We start from the raw sequence: 18856 nt of genomic DNA, 5'->3' as shown, positions 1-18856 counted from the left end.
GAATTATTTTGTTCCAGTCACGCTATACCTCCATTGTGAGTCACGTAACCCGTTCGTTAGAAGTTTTTAAACTTGCAGCTGAAATAGAAACTTTGGTTCACTGTCATAATCGACCATTGCGAAATAAGATAATTTCAAGATGGTGCCGCTTCCGTAAATACCGGAAGTTGGCGCCATCTTGGTTTTTTCAATAGAAACATACCACTTCTATTTTTTCTTCTAAATGGACCATTTTATTATGAATTAACGCAATTAAGATTTGCGCACCTATCTGTCATAGTTTTTGACATATGTGAATTTTTCTCTAAAAATGTAGAGATGCAAGGGTCCATTCCAAAATTCATACTTATCCCTTAAACCGTTCAAGATGTGCTCTTCTTCATAATCGAATCCCTACAGTCTTAGGGATTGAGTGACTGCTGAAAGTGGAAGATAATGGTACGTTTTCTAGTAAAGAATTAACCCAATTCGTGGGTTCATTCTGTTACTTCTAAGGTGATCTGTACATAACAGAAAAATTTGTAATAGTTGCCTATCACACAGATTTAGTTAAAAATGAAATAAATTTTCACGATAGTATGGCCATATAGTTTGCTTACGTTCCGAGGGATTTATAAGAAATCCTGTACAAGGGAAGATGCATCTTGGACTTATGTGAATTTGTCTTTGTTTAATTGGCAATATACTTGTACAAAATTAACTGATCACCCAGTGTTAATTTTATGAACAAGCAAGTATAAAAAGCGTGGAATTTGGAGTAATTTCAGGAATAAGAGGGGAGACAGTAAGCATCCTGTTGGGAAAGGTTATCTTTTCATATTTGAGATATAGTCGGAGGTAATGAATAATGAAATTTTATATTCGCAGAAAGTTACGAATTTTTCATATTTACAAAAGTGCCTAAAAGTGTGAGGTTTTAACCCTTTCTATTGAAATTAGTACTCTTTCACTTATAAGCAACTCTTAAAGAATATTAAGCGTACTGTTAGGTTTTTCACATAATAGCAATCCTGTGCATATTAAAACGCAACTTTACTAAACAATGCACCGTTGCATAACTGGTCGCAACATTTTACATAATAACTTTACATTTCAGAACTACCCTTATGATTCGAAACTATCGTTCGGAACACAAAACAACTAATTCAAATTTTTCACATCGAAAATCTAAATTCCCTTTTAATTGAAATTTTGCGATCTCTCATCGATTCCTAAGAGACTTCATCTCAAAAGGCTTAATGACACCCTCACACTCGCAATGACCAATTTTCTTACAATGGCGATGTCTAATTGTTTATTGGTTAATGTCTATTTTACTACCAATCCTAAACACCTGTTAAAAATCCCACTCAGTTCAAAACATGCAAGAGCAAATTCTAGTGATGAGTGATGAGTTAAGAGGTGTAATACTATTTAGCCATTAGAAAAGTCTGAATTTTGATCCATCCTCCAAAATCCGCGCAAAGGGCGTACTTTCCAATAAATAACCCGTTTGATTTAGCAGCATTAAGGCTGATTTTTGGCATGAAACGAAGAGAACATATTTCTTATAAATTAAAGGAGATTGGTTGGTTATCAATTTGTTTGTTTCACAAAGTATTAATTACAAAAACATCTGCTTATTTGTACAACAAAATTACGTTTCGTACAGATATCCACAATTTAAATTTACGTTATAGAGGGCTGCTTACAACACCTTTGCATAGAACGTTCGCTTTTGAGCGATCTTTCACTTATCAAATCTCAAAGCCCTATAACGCAATTCCTTCAGAACTCAAAAGTCTACGTTTAAACGTAAACTGAAGACGCTGAATAGAATCAATCCTTTTGGTTTTGGTTATAAAATACTCTGATGGTCGTACATTGTCTGGAGCATTAAATGCAATGCCACGCCTGCACGCAATTGTCAAAATTCTTCTTATGTTTGGTTGCCTGCAATATTATTTAATTTAAATGAATATATTTACTTTTGGGGTTTAGATGAAAGAGCAGGAGGGAGGTTTTGCACCTTTCAACTGAATCTCGCCCCAGTTGTATGTAATCCATATATTGTTTATTTCTTTGTAATTAAAGGCATTTATTATTATTTATTATTATTATAAATCAGTTTACCGAATGCGAACAACCAAACTCTCGTACATGCAACCATCCTACTGGTAAATACCGTACGTTTGTTACCTAGTATGAGACTGCAAACAAATAGTTTCAAAAAAATAACTTGATTTTTAAAATAGACCCAAAACTTGTAAACCATGCAATATGCGTTTAAAATGACATTTTTTGAATAGTGATAAAATTACCAGACTTTTTCTCAAACAATGACCTTTTTTCAGGATTTTACTATGTGTTTCCAATTTCCATGGCGTTTAGTCCATAATTGGGTAACATCATTGACATTCGCGATTTACTGTCACGCAAGAATTGATGCTGTTGTTCATAGGTAGGACCATTGTATATACCTCCAGTGTATACAATTACAGTACATACAGTAGGTATATACAATGGTCCTACCTATGAACAATCGCATCCATTCTTGAGTCACAGTAAATCGCGAATGTCAATGATATTACCCAATTATGGGTTATTAAGGAACACTATGCAAAAAAATTTTGTGTACAACACTATTTGAAAGTGTCTTTTTAGCGTAACACAACGAAGTTGAGGTAAAGCTTATGTGCTCGTGTTTCCGTCCGTCCGTTCCATCGAGATCTCGGCCCCTGGGCCACCTAGAGACTTCGGGTTTTCGCTAATTGATAGCCGTTATGGTCTATATTTGCCCAATTCGATCAGTTTCATTTAACTCCATATTTTGCGCAGACTGCGCAATGCCAACTTTCTTATTTATGGAGATATTGCTTTGAAATTTTAACCACAGACGCTTCTAGTAAAGGCAAACATTTCGCACATAGTAAAAATAATGTGTGGGCATGCGCAGTGACTGCGCAATGCTAACTTTCTTATTTATGGAGATATTTCCTTGAAATTTTAACCACAGGCGCTTCTAGTAAAGGCAAACATTTCGCACATAGTAAAAATTATGTGGGCATACGCAGTGACTGCACAGGCTGCTCATAGCCAACTTTCTTATGTATGGTAATATTTCTTTGAAACTTTTATATCTTATAACTCCTCTCTTTCTCTGGACGTGGATGTGCTTCAATATGCAGATTCGACATTTTGTGTGCTTTTGGTGACGATGCGTCGTTTCAATACTTTGTGTTACGCAGCAATACCCACGAGTGGGTTTTGGAACATTTTTTTCCCTGATTTGCTTTTGCCACATTTGATTTTCGTTATTGACCCATCAACTTTGGCTACATTTAGTTTGCGACTTATTAGAACAAGTTCTTCTAATACGGCCCTGAAAATGATTTTAACAAATGGTTGCACAGTTGCATCATTATTTTAGAAGACAGATATATGTGAACACGTAGTTAAAACAAGATTATAATTATTTGTCATAAAAATACACTGACAAATTTATTTAAAACAATTACTCGATCTCTCAGTGCTAACTGATCTATTTAAAAATATTTAGTGTTGCTATTTTTCTCAACACTCCTCCTCAACACTGGCTTTTTAGTCCTCCAGTCCATTCAATCGTCTAAGCTGTTGAACTCGAACGCGTGCCACAGGCTTGGTGAGTAAATCTGCCGCCATGATTTCCGATGGACAGTACATGAACTGGATTACTCCGCTTTGATACAAATCCTTGACAAAATTGTACTTTGTATCAATATGTTTTGTCCTGTTACTAAATTTTTCAGTATGCAGCATTTTCAGACAAGACTGATTATCCTCGTTAAGCTGTATATTTTGAACGTCCTCGTCGAGATCATGTAGAAGTCGTTGAATCCATATTGCCTCTTGTGATGCCTCCGACAAGGCCACAAATTCAGCCTCCGCAGTTGACAATGAAACACAGGTCTGCTTGCGGCATGCCCATGATATAGTACCGCCACAGAATTTGAATAAAAATCCACTGTTAGACTTTCTATCATTTCGGCATTCCGCCCAATCCGCATCAGCATATCCAACCAAACCAGAATCATCGCCACGATTGCTTAGACGAAGCTTCAAGTTGATCGACCCCTTCAGATATCGTACAATTCGTCGCAGTTCATTCCAATCACGCTGCGTAGGATTCGGCAGTTTACGACTGAGAATGGATACAGGAGCAGCTATATCTGGCCTGCTATTAACAGCCACGAAAAGCAATTTTCCCACCAGCTTTTGGTACTCCGTATTATCAGGAAGTGGCTAGTCTTCAGTATTTGGCTTGAAATATCCCACGTCAATGGGAATCGGAGATGACTTAGCATCCTCCAAACCAGCTGACTTCACGATATCCGTTATATATTTTCGTTGCGAAATGTGAAAATCCCCATCATTATCACGTTCCACTTCGATACCGACGTAATTCCGAACCTCTCCCAAGCTCACAATCTCGAAGTTTCTCTCTAATATCCTTCCAGCCAACGTGATGAGTTTTTCTTCCTCACTAGCAATGATTAAATCATCTACGTAAACTAGGATGTAGCATCGTTTTCCATTAACCTGCTTGCTATATAAACATGGATCAGCTTCACTTCTCTTGAAGCCATCACCTACCAGTACTTGATGAAGCTTATTGTTCCACGAACGAGCGCTTTGCTTTAATCCATACAGGCTCCGTTTCAAACGACAGACCTTGTCTTCAGATCCTTTGACGACGAACCCCGGCGGCTGTCGCATGAATATTTCCTCCTCAAGGTCGCCGTTTAGAAACGCTGTTTTTATATCATACTGCCTTACGACCATTCTTCGCTTTGCCGCCACTGACATCAGCGCCCGAAATGTTGTTTGACGAACTACTGGTGCGAACACTTCGTCGTACTCCTTTCCATATTGTTGATTATAGCCTAGAGCTACTAGTCGTGCCTTGAACCTTATTACCTCGTTATTCGTATTTCGCTTGAGTTTGAAAATCCACTTACACCCCAAAATACGTTTTCCACATGGGGCATCGACCAACTCCCAAGCGTCACAATCACGGATTGATTCAAGTTCCTCTAGCATGGCCTTCCTCCACTTGTCGCAATCTGGTCCAGACAGCGCCTCTTTCACCGTTCTCGTCTCCTCCTGAACTCTAGTTTCTGCCGCACAAGCGTATCTATCAGGCAGTTGTCCTTTCGTTGTCCTGGCAGACCTTCTACAGGTATTTTCTTCAACAATAGGTATTGCATCTTGGCAGACATCTTCTTCATCCTCATCCGCTATGGGAACTTCATGTTGCTCACACTCAGATGGAGTCGTTGTCAAAAATGGAACAATTATTTCGCTTGATGAAGTGACACTTTCTGAAGATTGCACAGAGCCGAAGCTGTTCAAAAATTTTACGTCACGGCTTATTGTAATTCTTCCTGTCGACACATCCATCAAACGAAATGCCTTTGACACCTCGCTATATCCCATAAATTTCAACTTTTTCGCTTTTTCGTTTAGCTTACTACGCTTTTCTTCCGGTATGTAGCAGTAAACATCAACGCCGAAGGGATGCACGTGGCTTAGATTTGGTTTTACTCCATGCCAGCGTTCATATGGCGTAACAGGAATTGTACGAGAAGGGAGACGATTTTGAAGATAGTTTGCAGTTGTTATGGCTTCACCCCAGAACCGGTGATCAAGTCCGGCCTCGATTAACATACACCGAGCCATCTCTACTAGATACCTGTTTTTACGTTCCGCAATGCCATTTTGTTGTGGCGAATACGGCGCGGTGAATTGACCGACAATGCCATTTTCTTTCAAAAATCGTTTAAAATTTTTCCCAGTGTACTCACCTCCATTATCTGAGCGAAGTATCTTCGGCTTCTTACCGAATTTGGTGTTGACCATCTCGACGTACTCTTGTAGCTTTTCCAACGTTTCCGACTTTCGTTTCAAGATGTAAACGACTGTATACTTGCTGAAGTCATCTATAAATGTTAGAAAGTAGCGCCTTCCGCCAAGCGTTGCAGTTCGCATCGGACCACATACGTCCGTATGAACAAGCTCCATCACACCTGTCGACTTGCTCCCAGAAATCTTTGGGAACGGAACTCGATGCATCTTCCCACGAATACACACCTCACAATCCTCTGGACAGTTACACTCGCATAATTTTATTCCGTTCGCCAATCTCGGAAGCATTTTTACAGCGTCACGGTCTCTATGTCCAAGCTTACGATGGCAGATATGAACGCACTCGGTGGGCTGAGTCACCAACGACACGTTTTCATTATAGAGTTTTAACACAAACAAATTGTTCATCAATTCAGCCACCGCACCTACAGTCCCGTTTTTACTAATGGTAGCACCTTTCGCGTCAAAGTTTACAATGAATCCCTTGCTTACTAGTCTCTTCACTGACAATAAGTTCACCTTCATTTCTGTTACCAGCAGCACATCATCAACCATAATAACGCGACGTCTATCCGAGCTATCAACTGCGATTAACTTTCCGGATCCTTTTCCAGTAGATCTTACTTTCATTCCGTTAGCAACACTAACATCTTCTTTGACACTGCTGTCAAAGGACTCGAAAAAATCACGATTGTTTGAAATATGGCACGTCGCACCGGAATCAAGAATCCAAACACCCGGAAATGCCAGATTGCCTGCTGTGAATGCCCAATTGGATGATTCATTATCAGTTTTTACCACACAGTGCGCCTTATTAACGAATTTTTCATCTTGCTTTCCGTTTTTCTGCCTATTTTCCTTCCATTTCTTCCATTTTTCGCAGCTTGTTTTCTTGTGACCCACCTTTTTACAAAAATAGCACTTATCATTTTCTTTTCTGGTTGTAGTATGCAAAGCTGTCTCGTTGCTGTTTTCGCCACTCGCACGATTCACTCTTTTCTGCCACTCGTCAATCAATTTTCCTTTTACGAGATCCAGGGTCAAATCTTCATCCGGCCTCGCCTCCAGAGCAGTGACTAGAGTTTCATATTCCTCAGGGAGACTGCTAAATAAAATTGCCACTAACCACTGGTCATCCAGAACTGCATTTTCCTGCATTGCATTCAACCTTTCTACTAGGTCCGTTAGCGTAGCGATGTGTGTCTCCATATCACCCTTCTGTTCAAGACGAAGACGGCAAATTTTTCGCATCAGACACACTTTTGTACTTAGAGTGTTTTTGACGTGAACCCTTTTTAGATTTTGCCAAGCCTCCATTGCCGTTTCAGCTTTCTTAATATGTATCAGCTGGTTATCTTCAACTGCTAATCCAATATGTGCCATTGCCAGCTCATTTTTCGATTTCCACTGTACCGTAACTGGTTCCTGTTTCTCATTGCTGATAGCCTCCCAACATTTTTCTTTTATTAACAATAACTTCATTTTGAAGCTCCAATTGTCATAGTTGGAAGCATTCAACTTGACGAACGACACCAGTTTTTCATTCATAACAAACAATTCGAAAAAATTATCTGCACAAACGACAACTTTTGAATGCTTGAAATTTATTCGCAGATGCGGTATACTGGGCGCATAACCTTTTAGAAGACAGATATATGTGAACACGTAGTTAAAACAAGATTATAATTATTTGTCATAAAAATACACTGACAAATTTATTTAAAACAATTACTCGATCTCTCAGTGCTAACTGATCTATTTAAAAATATTTAGTGTTGCTATTTTTCTCAACACATTATTCACAATTCTTCTCTGATTTCATCAGTTATCACCGCTATCTCTTCTATTTTTCTATAACTGAATTTTAAATTTGGTTTGTATTCTTCTTGAACACTTGATACCGTTCAATAATATTGTTCCTTCCCTTCCCGCTTATGTGCAACATAATTGAATAACCTTAGGAGGATTATTAGAATTTATTACACTATAACTTTCCCACTCTTTTGGGTACAAATTAACCATGCATTTGAATTTTTTGTTTCTCTCCTTGCGTTCACCTGAACTTTTTTAATTCTTTGAGTCGTTGTTGTTAATGTGGTTACGCAATATGGTACAACCTACAAGGAAAGTTTCAAGATAATAAATGATGACCTATGCGATAGATTGTGAATCCCAAAATAATGTACCGAATCTTGAGAATAAAAAAGATTTAAACTGGAAAATCCGTATAATTCTTGAACTTTGGGAAAAATGGGGTATTCACTATTATCTCTAAGTAACACGTGGTATCAGCATATATAAATAGATTCTTGATATATTTATCTGTTTTATACTCTCGTTTTAACAGGCGAATCAGTCACAAAATGCAACTACTCACACTTATAATTGGCATCTTCAGCCTTCACGTAATTTTTATTAATTCACTTTTACAATAATTGCTAAATTGTGATTTTTTACAGTGTGCTTTCGGCGCGCAGTGCAACAAACCGGAAAAAGAGATCATGGCCCAATGTATGCAGATTATTCATCCGGAACACGCCGAATTACTTGGAAATATAGCCAACCTCCCTCAACAGTACTTGCAACAAATAACTACCCTTCTCAAAGACGTTCGGAGTGAAATTACTAATGAACAATCTACTACCACTACTAAAAAGCAGTGCGTCAACAACTTACTTACTCGTGTTGATGACATATCCAAATCCTACATGACCAGAGTAATTACTGTTGACGGTAATGTTAAACAACGTTTTATTGACACTTACACAGCGTTGGGAAGTGCCTTGGTAAAAGCATCGCAGTGCGAGGAGAACCATGATGTTTCGTGTGAGGTAATACAGTCCTGTTGTACCAACGTTAAGAATGAGCTGTATGCTCAAAAAAGTATCAGTTCTGGAAGCGTAAGCAACTTCTTAGTGGAGTTTACCACTCAGTTTAGTAAAGAATGTGATTCGATTTTAAGTAGCATTCGTAATCTACAAGCAGATTTAAATAGTTGCAAGGCGGGGGTTACCGAACGGAAAAAATCTCGAATCGAAGCTGTTATGCTGGATAAGACTCTCAAATCTCAAGCTAGTACATCTGTCATGACAAGTAATTTACTGGTTAGTTGTAGTATTTTGTTTGCAGTGATTCGAGCTATGTATTAAATATTTAAATAAATATAAATTATTAACATGTGACCATAATTTTTCATTAACTTTATCTTTAGTCTGCAATTGTGCACTGAATTGCCGTTACAAATGGTAATCTTCCATATTTTTTCGATGTTCTTCATTGCCAATTTTATACTTCATGTGAAAATTCAGCCTAAAAAAAAAAAAAATTTTTCACTTGATATACCTACTTACGATAATCTGGGAAATAATCATCGAAATCTTGACACCTTTTACTTTTCCTATTATTAATTCCAAGATTTATTGGGCCTGGGTGGGCACATCAAACGTCTTCTTGTATTTGATGAATTTCGTGAATTCTAAGATGGATAAATAAGCAATTGTTAAAGGTCTTGAAGGCGAAAAAGGCCACTGGGGAATAGTAAGACGGGTGAAATTGCTAATACTGTTTAAATATTTAACCTTTTGACTCGTAATTTTTTTAATAAGAAAGGGAAAGGGAGGAGATTGATCTACCTCCCTAATTTAATTAAATTCCTAAGCAAGGTTGAATGGTTGGACACTAGTAAAATTTTTAGGTTTATGTCAAAGTATCAAGTACCTACCCAGTATCAAGTTTATAAGTAAAATTAAATTGAGGCTCGAGTTGGGGTTTCATTGTGATGAGTGATCATAACACCATAGTCAATTCTTAAAGATAATAGTTCAGTGCAATTAAACATTGAACGCTGCATCAAATCTGTATTTTCGTTTGTTTTTGGCATTTTCTATAAAGACAGTGCTATATGTAAGTTTTCGACCTCCCCATTTTTTGTCCATTTTGACCCTGGAGGAGGGGCTGGTACTTCCTCAAAGAATGTGGTATCCATTTTTAAAGTAGGTTAAAACTTTGAGGAAGGGAGGTGGCAAATACTAGACCTTCAAAAACTTGGAAGTATTGAAAAAGATGAAATTTCACTAAAAATTGTCTACTTAACTGAAAAGATTGACACGCAAATGCATAACCTACTTTAAACATGGATATTACAATCATTGATAAAAAACCAGTGCTTCTGTGTCAAACCCGATAGAAACTGAAAAATTGGGACCAGAGATTTGATAAGTATAAGAATAACTAAATTGTACATTGGTACAATGATGTTTGTTTGGAGTGTAGCCTATTTGACTTCCGGTTAAATCCAAAACGTAATACCGTCGCCTCCTGGTATAAGTGCAAGTCAAGAGGCCACTTGGCGCATTGAATTACCTACGAACAATCCTTGACTCCTCTCCGAGTAGTTAGATAGGAGAGTTTCTGTGATTACTAATCCGCAAGGTTTTTTAGACCACCCTATTGGGCACCTGATTTGCTTTTATTATTTTATTGCTGGCATGCTTGTGCTTAAAGGTCGGGGGGTGATTATTTCAAGTCTGATACTAGGTACCTACGCGTTTCTATGGAGCGCATCAGTCTACCAGATAATGGTTAGCGGAAAACCATGCCCTTAACAGATTTCTAAACAAGTTTGTCACTCTCGTGCGTAGCTTGTGTTAAATGGTTGTGTTCATTCAAAGGGTTAAGAAAAGTTGAATGTGGGGTAAATGGTAGAATAAAGCTGCTTTAAAAATCAAGCTTGTCAGGTAATAGTTTACTTAATTTATTTTTATTTTATATGCAAGACAAAGTAGTAAAAATAACTAATAATCCATTGGACACTACGTTTAGACTACCACTGGACTTGTGAATTAGACTAAGAAGTCCGTGCGGCCTCAGGGGTGCTTTTCGGTTAGTAACCCCCGCCTTGCAATCATTTACATCTTCCTGTAGCTTATAAATGGTATTTAAAATCGATTCACATTCACTGCTGTATTGTGTTTTAAACTCGACGAGAAAATTGCTTACTTTCTCAACAGTACTGACACCCCTCTCCGCGTACAACGCATTTGTAACACTGGCGCAACACGTACGAATTTCCTCGCATGAAACGTGAGGTCTGTCCACACATCCTTGAACATCTTTAATAGCATTCATGAGTGCTATATAAACACCCATAAAACGATGTTTAACGTTGGCATCAACCATTATTATGTTGGTCATATATGATTTGGATAACTCATTAACGCTGTTCAATAAAGTTTTCATGCACCCACTACTGAAGGAACTACTATTGTTAATTTGATTCTGGACATCTTTGAGACTTTTTTCGATTTGGATTTGGTACTCTTCGGCCATGTAGGTAATATTTCCCAATAATTGGCCATGTTGTGGATGAATAATCTGGATACATTCGTCGCTTCTCTCTTGCCCCGATTTTTGACACTGCTCGCCGAAAGTGCACTGTAATCAATCACATTTTAGCAGGAAGCAAAAACAAAATCATTAAAAATTACGTGAATGCTGAGGATTGTAATGGTAATTGCAAATAGTTGCATCTTGAAAATCGGAGGCAGTACTAACAGAGAGAAAGCCTTGACATCTTTTTGTCTAGATTGTACCACCACTCCCGGTTGCGTTATCGATAGGTATGTGAATACCCGCGTTTTCGCGATTGGGTGTATATATTTCCTAGTTTTGTTTAGGATTTTCCGTCGTAAATCCTTTTTAGAACATTTTTTAAGAATTAAAAAAATGTGCTATTGTTTGCGTTTTGTCCATCCGTCCGGACCCACTTCTACCGTTTTGAACTACTTCTAGGGGAATGGTCCTAGAGTCCTGGAATTTTGTTCAGTACGTAGCCTATACCTTGAAGGTGTGCCAGACGTACATCAAATTTTGCTGTCTAAACGCCCCCCCCCCCACGAATTATTTCCTGAGATGTTGTTTTTGAAAGTAAAACGCGCATACCTTATTTGCTACAAGGAAAAATCCCAATATTGACTCAAATTAATGATTTGGAAGACACCTAAATATACCTTTTATAAAGTACGCACAATTGGACCAGATGTTTCTTACTTAATGCGTCTTTTCTAAATAGAATATCACTCAAATGCAAACAAAACTAAAAGGAAAACAACACTATGGCACAAATTCAAATAAAATCAAGAGGAGTACCTGGATGCCCAACGTGCTTGGCAACCACGCGGACTCTATCCGGTTACCTTACCTAAAAAGTGCGTGGTCCCGGTGTCAAAGGGACACATATGACTAGTTAGACAGTGCAAATACAAACATACTTCAGGCGGGAGAATTGGAGATTCAGAATCCCACATCGCCGCGGATCAGCTCCACACATTGTAAGGGTGGCAATTTGCCGTGGAACCTAGGAAAATGGTAGAAAAAGGAAACTAGCAACGAGATGGAGACTCTGCCCCGTTCTTGCTTGTTAAACGAGAGGACGGAGGTGATTTTGGTAGGACTAATCCCTTCCAATGCGTTTTTTTCCGAAACAAAGTTGTAGCAAATTTTATGATTTTGATGATGATTTCGATAAGAGATTTTTTCCTACGACGGACCGTTTTTGAGATATATGCGAAAAACGCCAACCCCGTACTTACAACCCCCTCCCTTCGCGTCGGCGCCACCGAAATCGCTTGGGACTTTATTACACAATCATCAGGGGACATTCCTCCACACTTTACCGAAATAATTTCCTACACGAATTTTTATTTGCCGTTTTTTGGCACAAAATGACTGGATATTATCATTGAACGTGTATATACAATGATATTATAGATAAATCAGTTTACCGAATGCGAACAACCAAACTCTCGTACATGCATCCATCGGCTGTAAAGGTAAACAAATAGAGTTTCAAAAAATAACTTAATTTCTAAAATAGATCCAAAACATGAAAATCAATCAATATGCGTTTAAGATGACATTTTTTGATAAAATTACCAGACTTTTTGTCAAACAATTGTATGGAAAGTGCTACCTTTTTCAGGATCTTTACTATGCGTTTCCAATTTCCATGGGGTTTAGTCCATAATTGGGTAATATCATTGACATTCGCGATTTACTGTCACGCAAGAATTGATGCTGTTGTTCATACGTAGGACCATTGTATATACAGTATATACAATTACAGTACATACAGTAAGTATACAGTGTGTCCCAGATCGCGTGGGATTGCATGGGTAACTTTGTTATTATTAAAGATAGAGAATTGGTTAAATGGGCAATGTTTTGCAGTTTTAGATGCTTATTTAAAATTTCCTTATGGAAATTCAAAATGTCGCATAGGTTCGACGTAAATTCAAAAAAACTAAAATTGGTCATTTCCTTGAATGTCTTATATCATCGAAAGTATAAGAGATATAAAAAAAGTTTTATATAAAAGTGACTGTCTTTGATACGCTTAATTTAGAATTGATGTAAAAAAAATTCAAGATGGCCACTTTTGAGGAACATTTACCAACTTCCTAAAGTTAAATGGGCGCCATATTGGATTTTTAGATTACTTGATAGATTTTTTAATTCTCTTTTCAACGAGCCATCATAACATAAGATTGAAAATAAGATACCAGTTATATCAACGGTTTTTATATTTTAATCAAGTAGGCTGTGATGAATTAAAAAAAACAAAACAAAATCTATTCGAGCCAACAAAACAATGAAAATAATTACAGCAGATGTTTAAAAAATCAGGGATGCACTCATGAGAGGGGGGTTTGGGCATTACAACTCCCTCCAAAATTTTATATAAGTAGACCTAGAAAAATTTTGATTTTTATATCATCACTTATTGACTATCTTATTATCCATACTTAGATACCTACAAATGGTGGTATAACTACAAACTATTCCCTCAAAAAAATGTCATGTCATTATCCAGTTAAACACATTTCAAGACACTTCGCTTTATTTTACACATGTAGGTATTACCATTGATGCATTATCCCAGGTCACATTTTGTAGGTCAGTAGGTGGTTTATCCGCAAGAATATCGAAACTAACAGTTTGACCAGTCCGAGTATATGGACAGATGAATCTTATTTTTCTAACTGCGGAGTGTTCAAATCGACATAATGAACACTATACTTGTCACAGGAAAACGTACATGTTGTAGTTTCACGCCGAAATCAAATAATATTTTTTTTAATTAATGTATTTTATGGCATAATGGGAAGTCACGTAATTGGCCGGTAATCTTCGTTGGATCTGAAACTGCTCACCATTATTTACAAATTCTCCAATAAACTTCCTTAAAGGATTTTTCTCGACAACGTATGTTTCGAACAAAGGGTTGGTTTATTCTACCTACCAACAAGCTGTCTGCACTGGTCACAATTCACGAATTATGTACAGTACATTAAATTATAAAAGTAAGTACTTAATTAAAAAATAAAAGTAAAGTGGAAGTAGCTACCACTACAATAATAATAATAATTATCAATGGCAACACGTTGCCTAAACTAAACTGTCTTGAAGTGTCTGTTTCACTAATAATGGCCAGTATTTTAAACATTTGGTGTGATTATTTTCATTGTTTTGTTGCCTCGAATAGATTTTGTTTTGTTTTTTTTTATTCGTCACAGACTACTTGATTAAAATACAAAAACCGTTAATATAACTGGTATCTTATTTTCAATCTTATGTTATAATAGCTCGTTGAAAAGAGAATTTAAAAACCTATCAAGTAATCTAAAAATCCAATATGGCGCCCATTTAACTTTAGGAAGTTGGTAAATGTTCCTCAAAAGTGGCCATCTTGAATTTTTTTTTGACATCAATTCTAAATTAAGCGTATCAAAGACAGTCACTTTTATATAAAACTTTTTTTTATATCTCTTATACTTTCGATGATATAAGACATTCAAGGAAATGACCAATTTTAGTTTTTTTGAATTTACGTCGAACCTATGCGACATTTTGAATTTCCATAAGGAAATTTTAAATAAGCATCTAAAACTGCAAAACATTGCCCATTTAACCAATTCTCTATCTTTAATAATAACAAAGTTACCCATGCAATCCCACGCGATGTGGACACACTGTATGCAATTGTTCTACCTATGAACAATCGCATCAATTCTTGAGTGACAGCACAGGTGACAGTAAATCGCGAATGTCAATATTACCCAATTATGGGTTATTAAGGATCATTATGCAAAAAATTTCGTGTACATCACTATTTGAAAGTGTCTTTTTTCCCTTATTTGCTTTTGCCACAGTTGATTTTCGTTATGGACCCATCAACTTTGGCTACATTTAGCTTGCGACATATTAGACCAACTTCTTCTAATACGGTCCAGAAGATGATTTTAACAAATGGTTGCACGGTTGCATCATTATTCACAATTCTTGTATTATTTCATCACTTATCACAAACGCTATCTCTTCTATTTCTCTAAAACTGAATTTTAAATTTGGTTTGCATTCTTCTTGAACACTTGATACCGTTCAATAATTGTTTCTTCCCTTCTCGTTTATGTCATTATGTGCAACATAATTAAATAACCGTAGGAGGATTATTAGAATTTATTACACTATAACTTTCCCACTCTTTTGGGTACAAATTAACAGTATTATCCATGCATTTGAATTTTTTGTTTCTCTCCTTGCGTTCACCTTGAACTTTTTTTAATTTATTGTTTTGAACCCTTGTATGCAATGGTTCTACCTATGAACAATCGCATCAATTCTTGAGTGACAGCACAGGTGACAGTAAATCGCGAATGTCAATATTACCCAATTATGGGTTATTAAGGATCATTATGCAAAAAATGTGGTTGCGCAATATGGTACAACCTACAAGGAAAGTAATATAATAACGGCATTCAAGATAATAAATGATGACCTATACGATAGTGAATCCCAAAATAACGCACCGAATCTTGAGAATAAAAAAGATTTACATTGGAAAATCCGCATAATTCTTGAACTTTGCGAAAAATGGGGTATTCACTATTATCTGAAGTAACACGTGGTATCAGCATATATAAATAGATTCTTGATATATTTATGTTTTATACTCTCGTTTTAACAAGCGAACCAGTCACAAAATGCAACTACTCGCACTTATAATTGGCATCTTCAGCCTTCACGTAATTTTTTATTAATTCACTTATTGTGATTTTTACAGTGTGCTTTCGGCGCGCAGTGCAACAAACCGGAAAAAGAGATCATGGCCCAATGTATGCAGATTATTCATCCGGAACACGGCGAATTACTTGGAAATACAGTCAACCTCCCTCAACAATACTTGCAACAAATATATACCCTTCTCAAAGACGTTCGGAGGGAAATTACTAATGAACAATTTACTACCACTACTAAAAAGCATTGCCTCGACAACTTACGTACTCGTGTTGATGACATATCCAAATCCTACATGACCAGAGTAATTACTGTTGACAGTAATGTTAAACAACGTTTTATTGACACTAACACAGCGTTGGGAAGTGCCTTGGTAAAAGCATCGCAGTGCGAGGAGAACCATGATGTTTCGTGTGAGGTAATACAGTCCTGTTGTACCAACGTTAAGAATGAACTGTATGCTCAAAAAAGTATCAGTTCTGGAAGCGTAACCAACTTCTTAGTGGAGTTTACCACTCAGTTTAGTAAAGAATGTGATTCGATTTTAAGTAGCATTCGTAATCTACAAGCAGATTTAAATAGTTGCAAGACGGGGGTTACCGAACGGAAAAAATCTCGAATCGAAGCTGTTATGCTGGATAAGACTCTCAAATCTCAAGCTAGTACATCTGTCATGACAAGTAATTTACTGGTTAGTTGTAGTATTTTGTTTGTAGTGTTTCGAGCTATGTATTAAATATTTAAATAAATATAAATTATTAACATGTGACCATAAGTTTTCATTAACTTTATCTTTAGTCTGCAATTGTGCACTGAATTGCCGTTACAAATGGTAATCTTCCATTTTTTTCGATGTTCTTCATTGCCAATTCTATACTTCATGTGAAAATTCAGCCTAAAGGCCTAAATAGTTATCGCTTGTGTCTGGGACTTGGAAAGTTTGTTCAATAAAGATACTATACCAGCCATGATGAATGATGAATATAAAATCAAAGCAGAGCGTATTGTTTGGATAGAATAGAAGAAGAATCAAAAGATCGTTTCCCTTGCAAAATTTTTCACTTGATATACCTACTTACGATAATCTGGGAAATAATCATCGAAATCTTGACACCTTTTACTTTTCCTATTATTAATTCCGAGATTTATTGGGCCTGGATGGGCACATCAAACGTCTTCTTAGATTTGATGAATTTCGTGAATTCTAAGATGGATAAATAAGCAATTGTTAAAGGTCTTGAAGGCGAAATAGGCCACTGGGGAGTAGTAAGACGAGTGAAATTGCTAATACTGTTTAAATATTTAACCTTTTGACTCGTAATTTTTTTAATAAGAAAGGGAAGGGGAGGAGATTGATCTACCTCCCTAATTTAATTAAATTCCTAAGCAAGGTTAAATGGTTGGACACTAGTAAAATTTTTAGGTTTATGTCAAAGTATCCAGTACCTATGCAGTATCAAGTTATAAGTGAAATATAGTTGAGGCTCGAGTTGGGGTTTCATTGTGATGAGTGATCATAACACCATAGTCAATTCTTAAAGTTAATAGTTCAGTGCAATAAAACATTGAACGCTGCATCAAATCTGTATTTTCGTTTGTTTTTGGCATTTTCTATGAAGACAGTGCTATATGCAAGATTTCGACGTCCCCATTTTTTGTCCATTTTGACTCTGGAGGAGGGGCTGGTACTTCCCCAAAGATTGTGATATCCATAGGTTAAAACTTTGAGGAAGAGAGGTGGCAAATACTTGACCTTCAAAAATATGGAAGTATTGAAAAAGATGAAATTTTACTAAAAATTGTCTACTTAACTGAAAAAATTGACACGCAAATGCATAACCTACTTTAAACATGGATATCACAATCATTGATAAAAAACCAGTGCTTCTGTGTCAAACCCGATAGAAACTGAAAAATTGGGGCCAGAGATTTGATAAGTAGGTATAACAATAACTAAATTGTACATTGGTACAATGATGTTTGTTTGGAGTGTAGCCTATTTGACTTCCGGTTAAATTCAAAACATAATACCGTCGCCTCCTGGTATAAGTGCAAGTCAAGAGGCCACTTGGCGCATTGGATTACGAACAATCCTTGACTCCACTCCGAGATAGTTATAGATAGGAGAGTTTCTGTGATTACTAATCCGCAAGGTTTTTTGGACCACCCTATTGCGCACCTGATTTGCTTTTATTATTTTATTGCTGGCATGCTTGTGCTTTTTGTGACTTTTGTGACTTTTACCCGTTGCAGCAGTAAGAGAGGTAGGCGAATGGTTACTTTAGTAATGTGAAAATTCGTATACTTAACAAATTTCATTCTCAGAAAGTTGCGGACGCATTTAATATTAACCTGCAAACAGTAACTTCTATTTCACAAATTTCTAAATAGGGCAAACCTCTACAAAGTCTTAAAAAACAAGGCAATGTAAGAAACCCGTTAGGGATGTTGATGGTTTCACACAAGCAACGATTCGGAACTCCATCTACGACATGCTCCAACACGTAAATTAAAACACACGTTGAATGGTTGAGTGTAGAAGGCGTCCATGTCAACTGCGCAAAGATTATATTATATTAAATTAATATTTGTGTGGATATAATATTCCAGTCATATTAGATATTATGTACACCTAATTCCCTAGTAGGTACTAGTACCCATTGACAACATAAAAAATTAACACTCCTGCATGCTACGCTACGGGGGTCATATTGGAAAATGGCGGCCGATTTTCACGAGCTTTAGAATTTTTTGAGACTGATTGTAGAAAGATTCGGCTCAGAAAATTCGCCCCGAAAGTTTCTCCACCCGAATATTCATTCATCTCGAAAAATTCTCCTTCAGATCATTCGCCCCTAGAAGATTCATTATTGGCTTCTGGTATTCGCTCATGTAGAAT

The 18856-nt window shown here is 36.7% G+C and overlaps 3 protein-coding genes across 3 annotated transcripts; 2 read left to right on the top strand and 1 right to left on the bottom strand.

Annotated features, from left to right (window-relative positions):
- Positions 1-8189: 8189 nt before the first annotated feature.
- LOC116176481 lies at positions 8190-9065 on the top strand. The gene is made up of 2 exons (XM_031495073.1): positions 8190-8288; positions 8343-9065. Exons 1-2 carry the CDS (start codon positions 8247-8249, stop codon positions 9030-9032), a joined length of 732 nt encoding a protein of 243 aa, XP_031350933.1. The 5' UTR covers positions 8190-8246; the 3' UTR covers positions 9033-9065.
- A 1582-nt stretch (positions 9066-10647) lies between these two features.
- LOC116175481 lies at positions 10648-11453 on the bottom strand. Its single transcript, XM_031493616.1, has 2 exons — positions 11370-11453; positions 10648-11316 (listed from the first exon to the last, which is right to left on the bottom strand). The coding sequence occupies exons 1-2, from the start codon at positions 11409-11411 to the stop codon at positions 10648-10650; spliced, it is 711 nt and encodes a 236-aa protein (XP_031349476.1). The 5' UTR covers positions 11412-11453.
- Positions 11454-15861: 4408 nt separating this feature from the next.
- On the top strand, positions 15862-16726 carry LOC116176480. The gene is made up of 2 exons (XM_031495072.1): positions 15862-15965; positions 16004-16726. The coding sequence occupies exons 1-2, from the start codon at positions 15924-15926 to the stop codon at positions 16691-16693; spliced, it is 732 nt and encodes a 243-aa protein (XP_031350932.1). The 5' UTR covers positions 15862-15923; the 3' UTR covers positions 16694-16726.
- The last annotated feature ends 2130 nt before the right edge of the window (positions 16727-18856 follow it).

Source organism: Photinus pyralis, unplaced genomic scaffold (assembly GCF_008802855.1).
Source record: "Photinus pyralis isolate 1611_PpyrPB1 unplaced genomic scaffold, Ppyr1.3 Ppyr1.4_LG7, whole genome shotgun sequence".
Classification (NCBI taxonomy): Eukaryota; Metazoa; Arthropoda; class Insecta; order Coleoptera; family Lampyridae; genus Photinus; species Photinus pyralis.
Note: the sequence above shows the minus strand (reverse complement) of the source record. Positions and strands in the feature narration are given on the sequence as shown.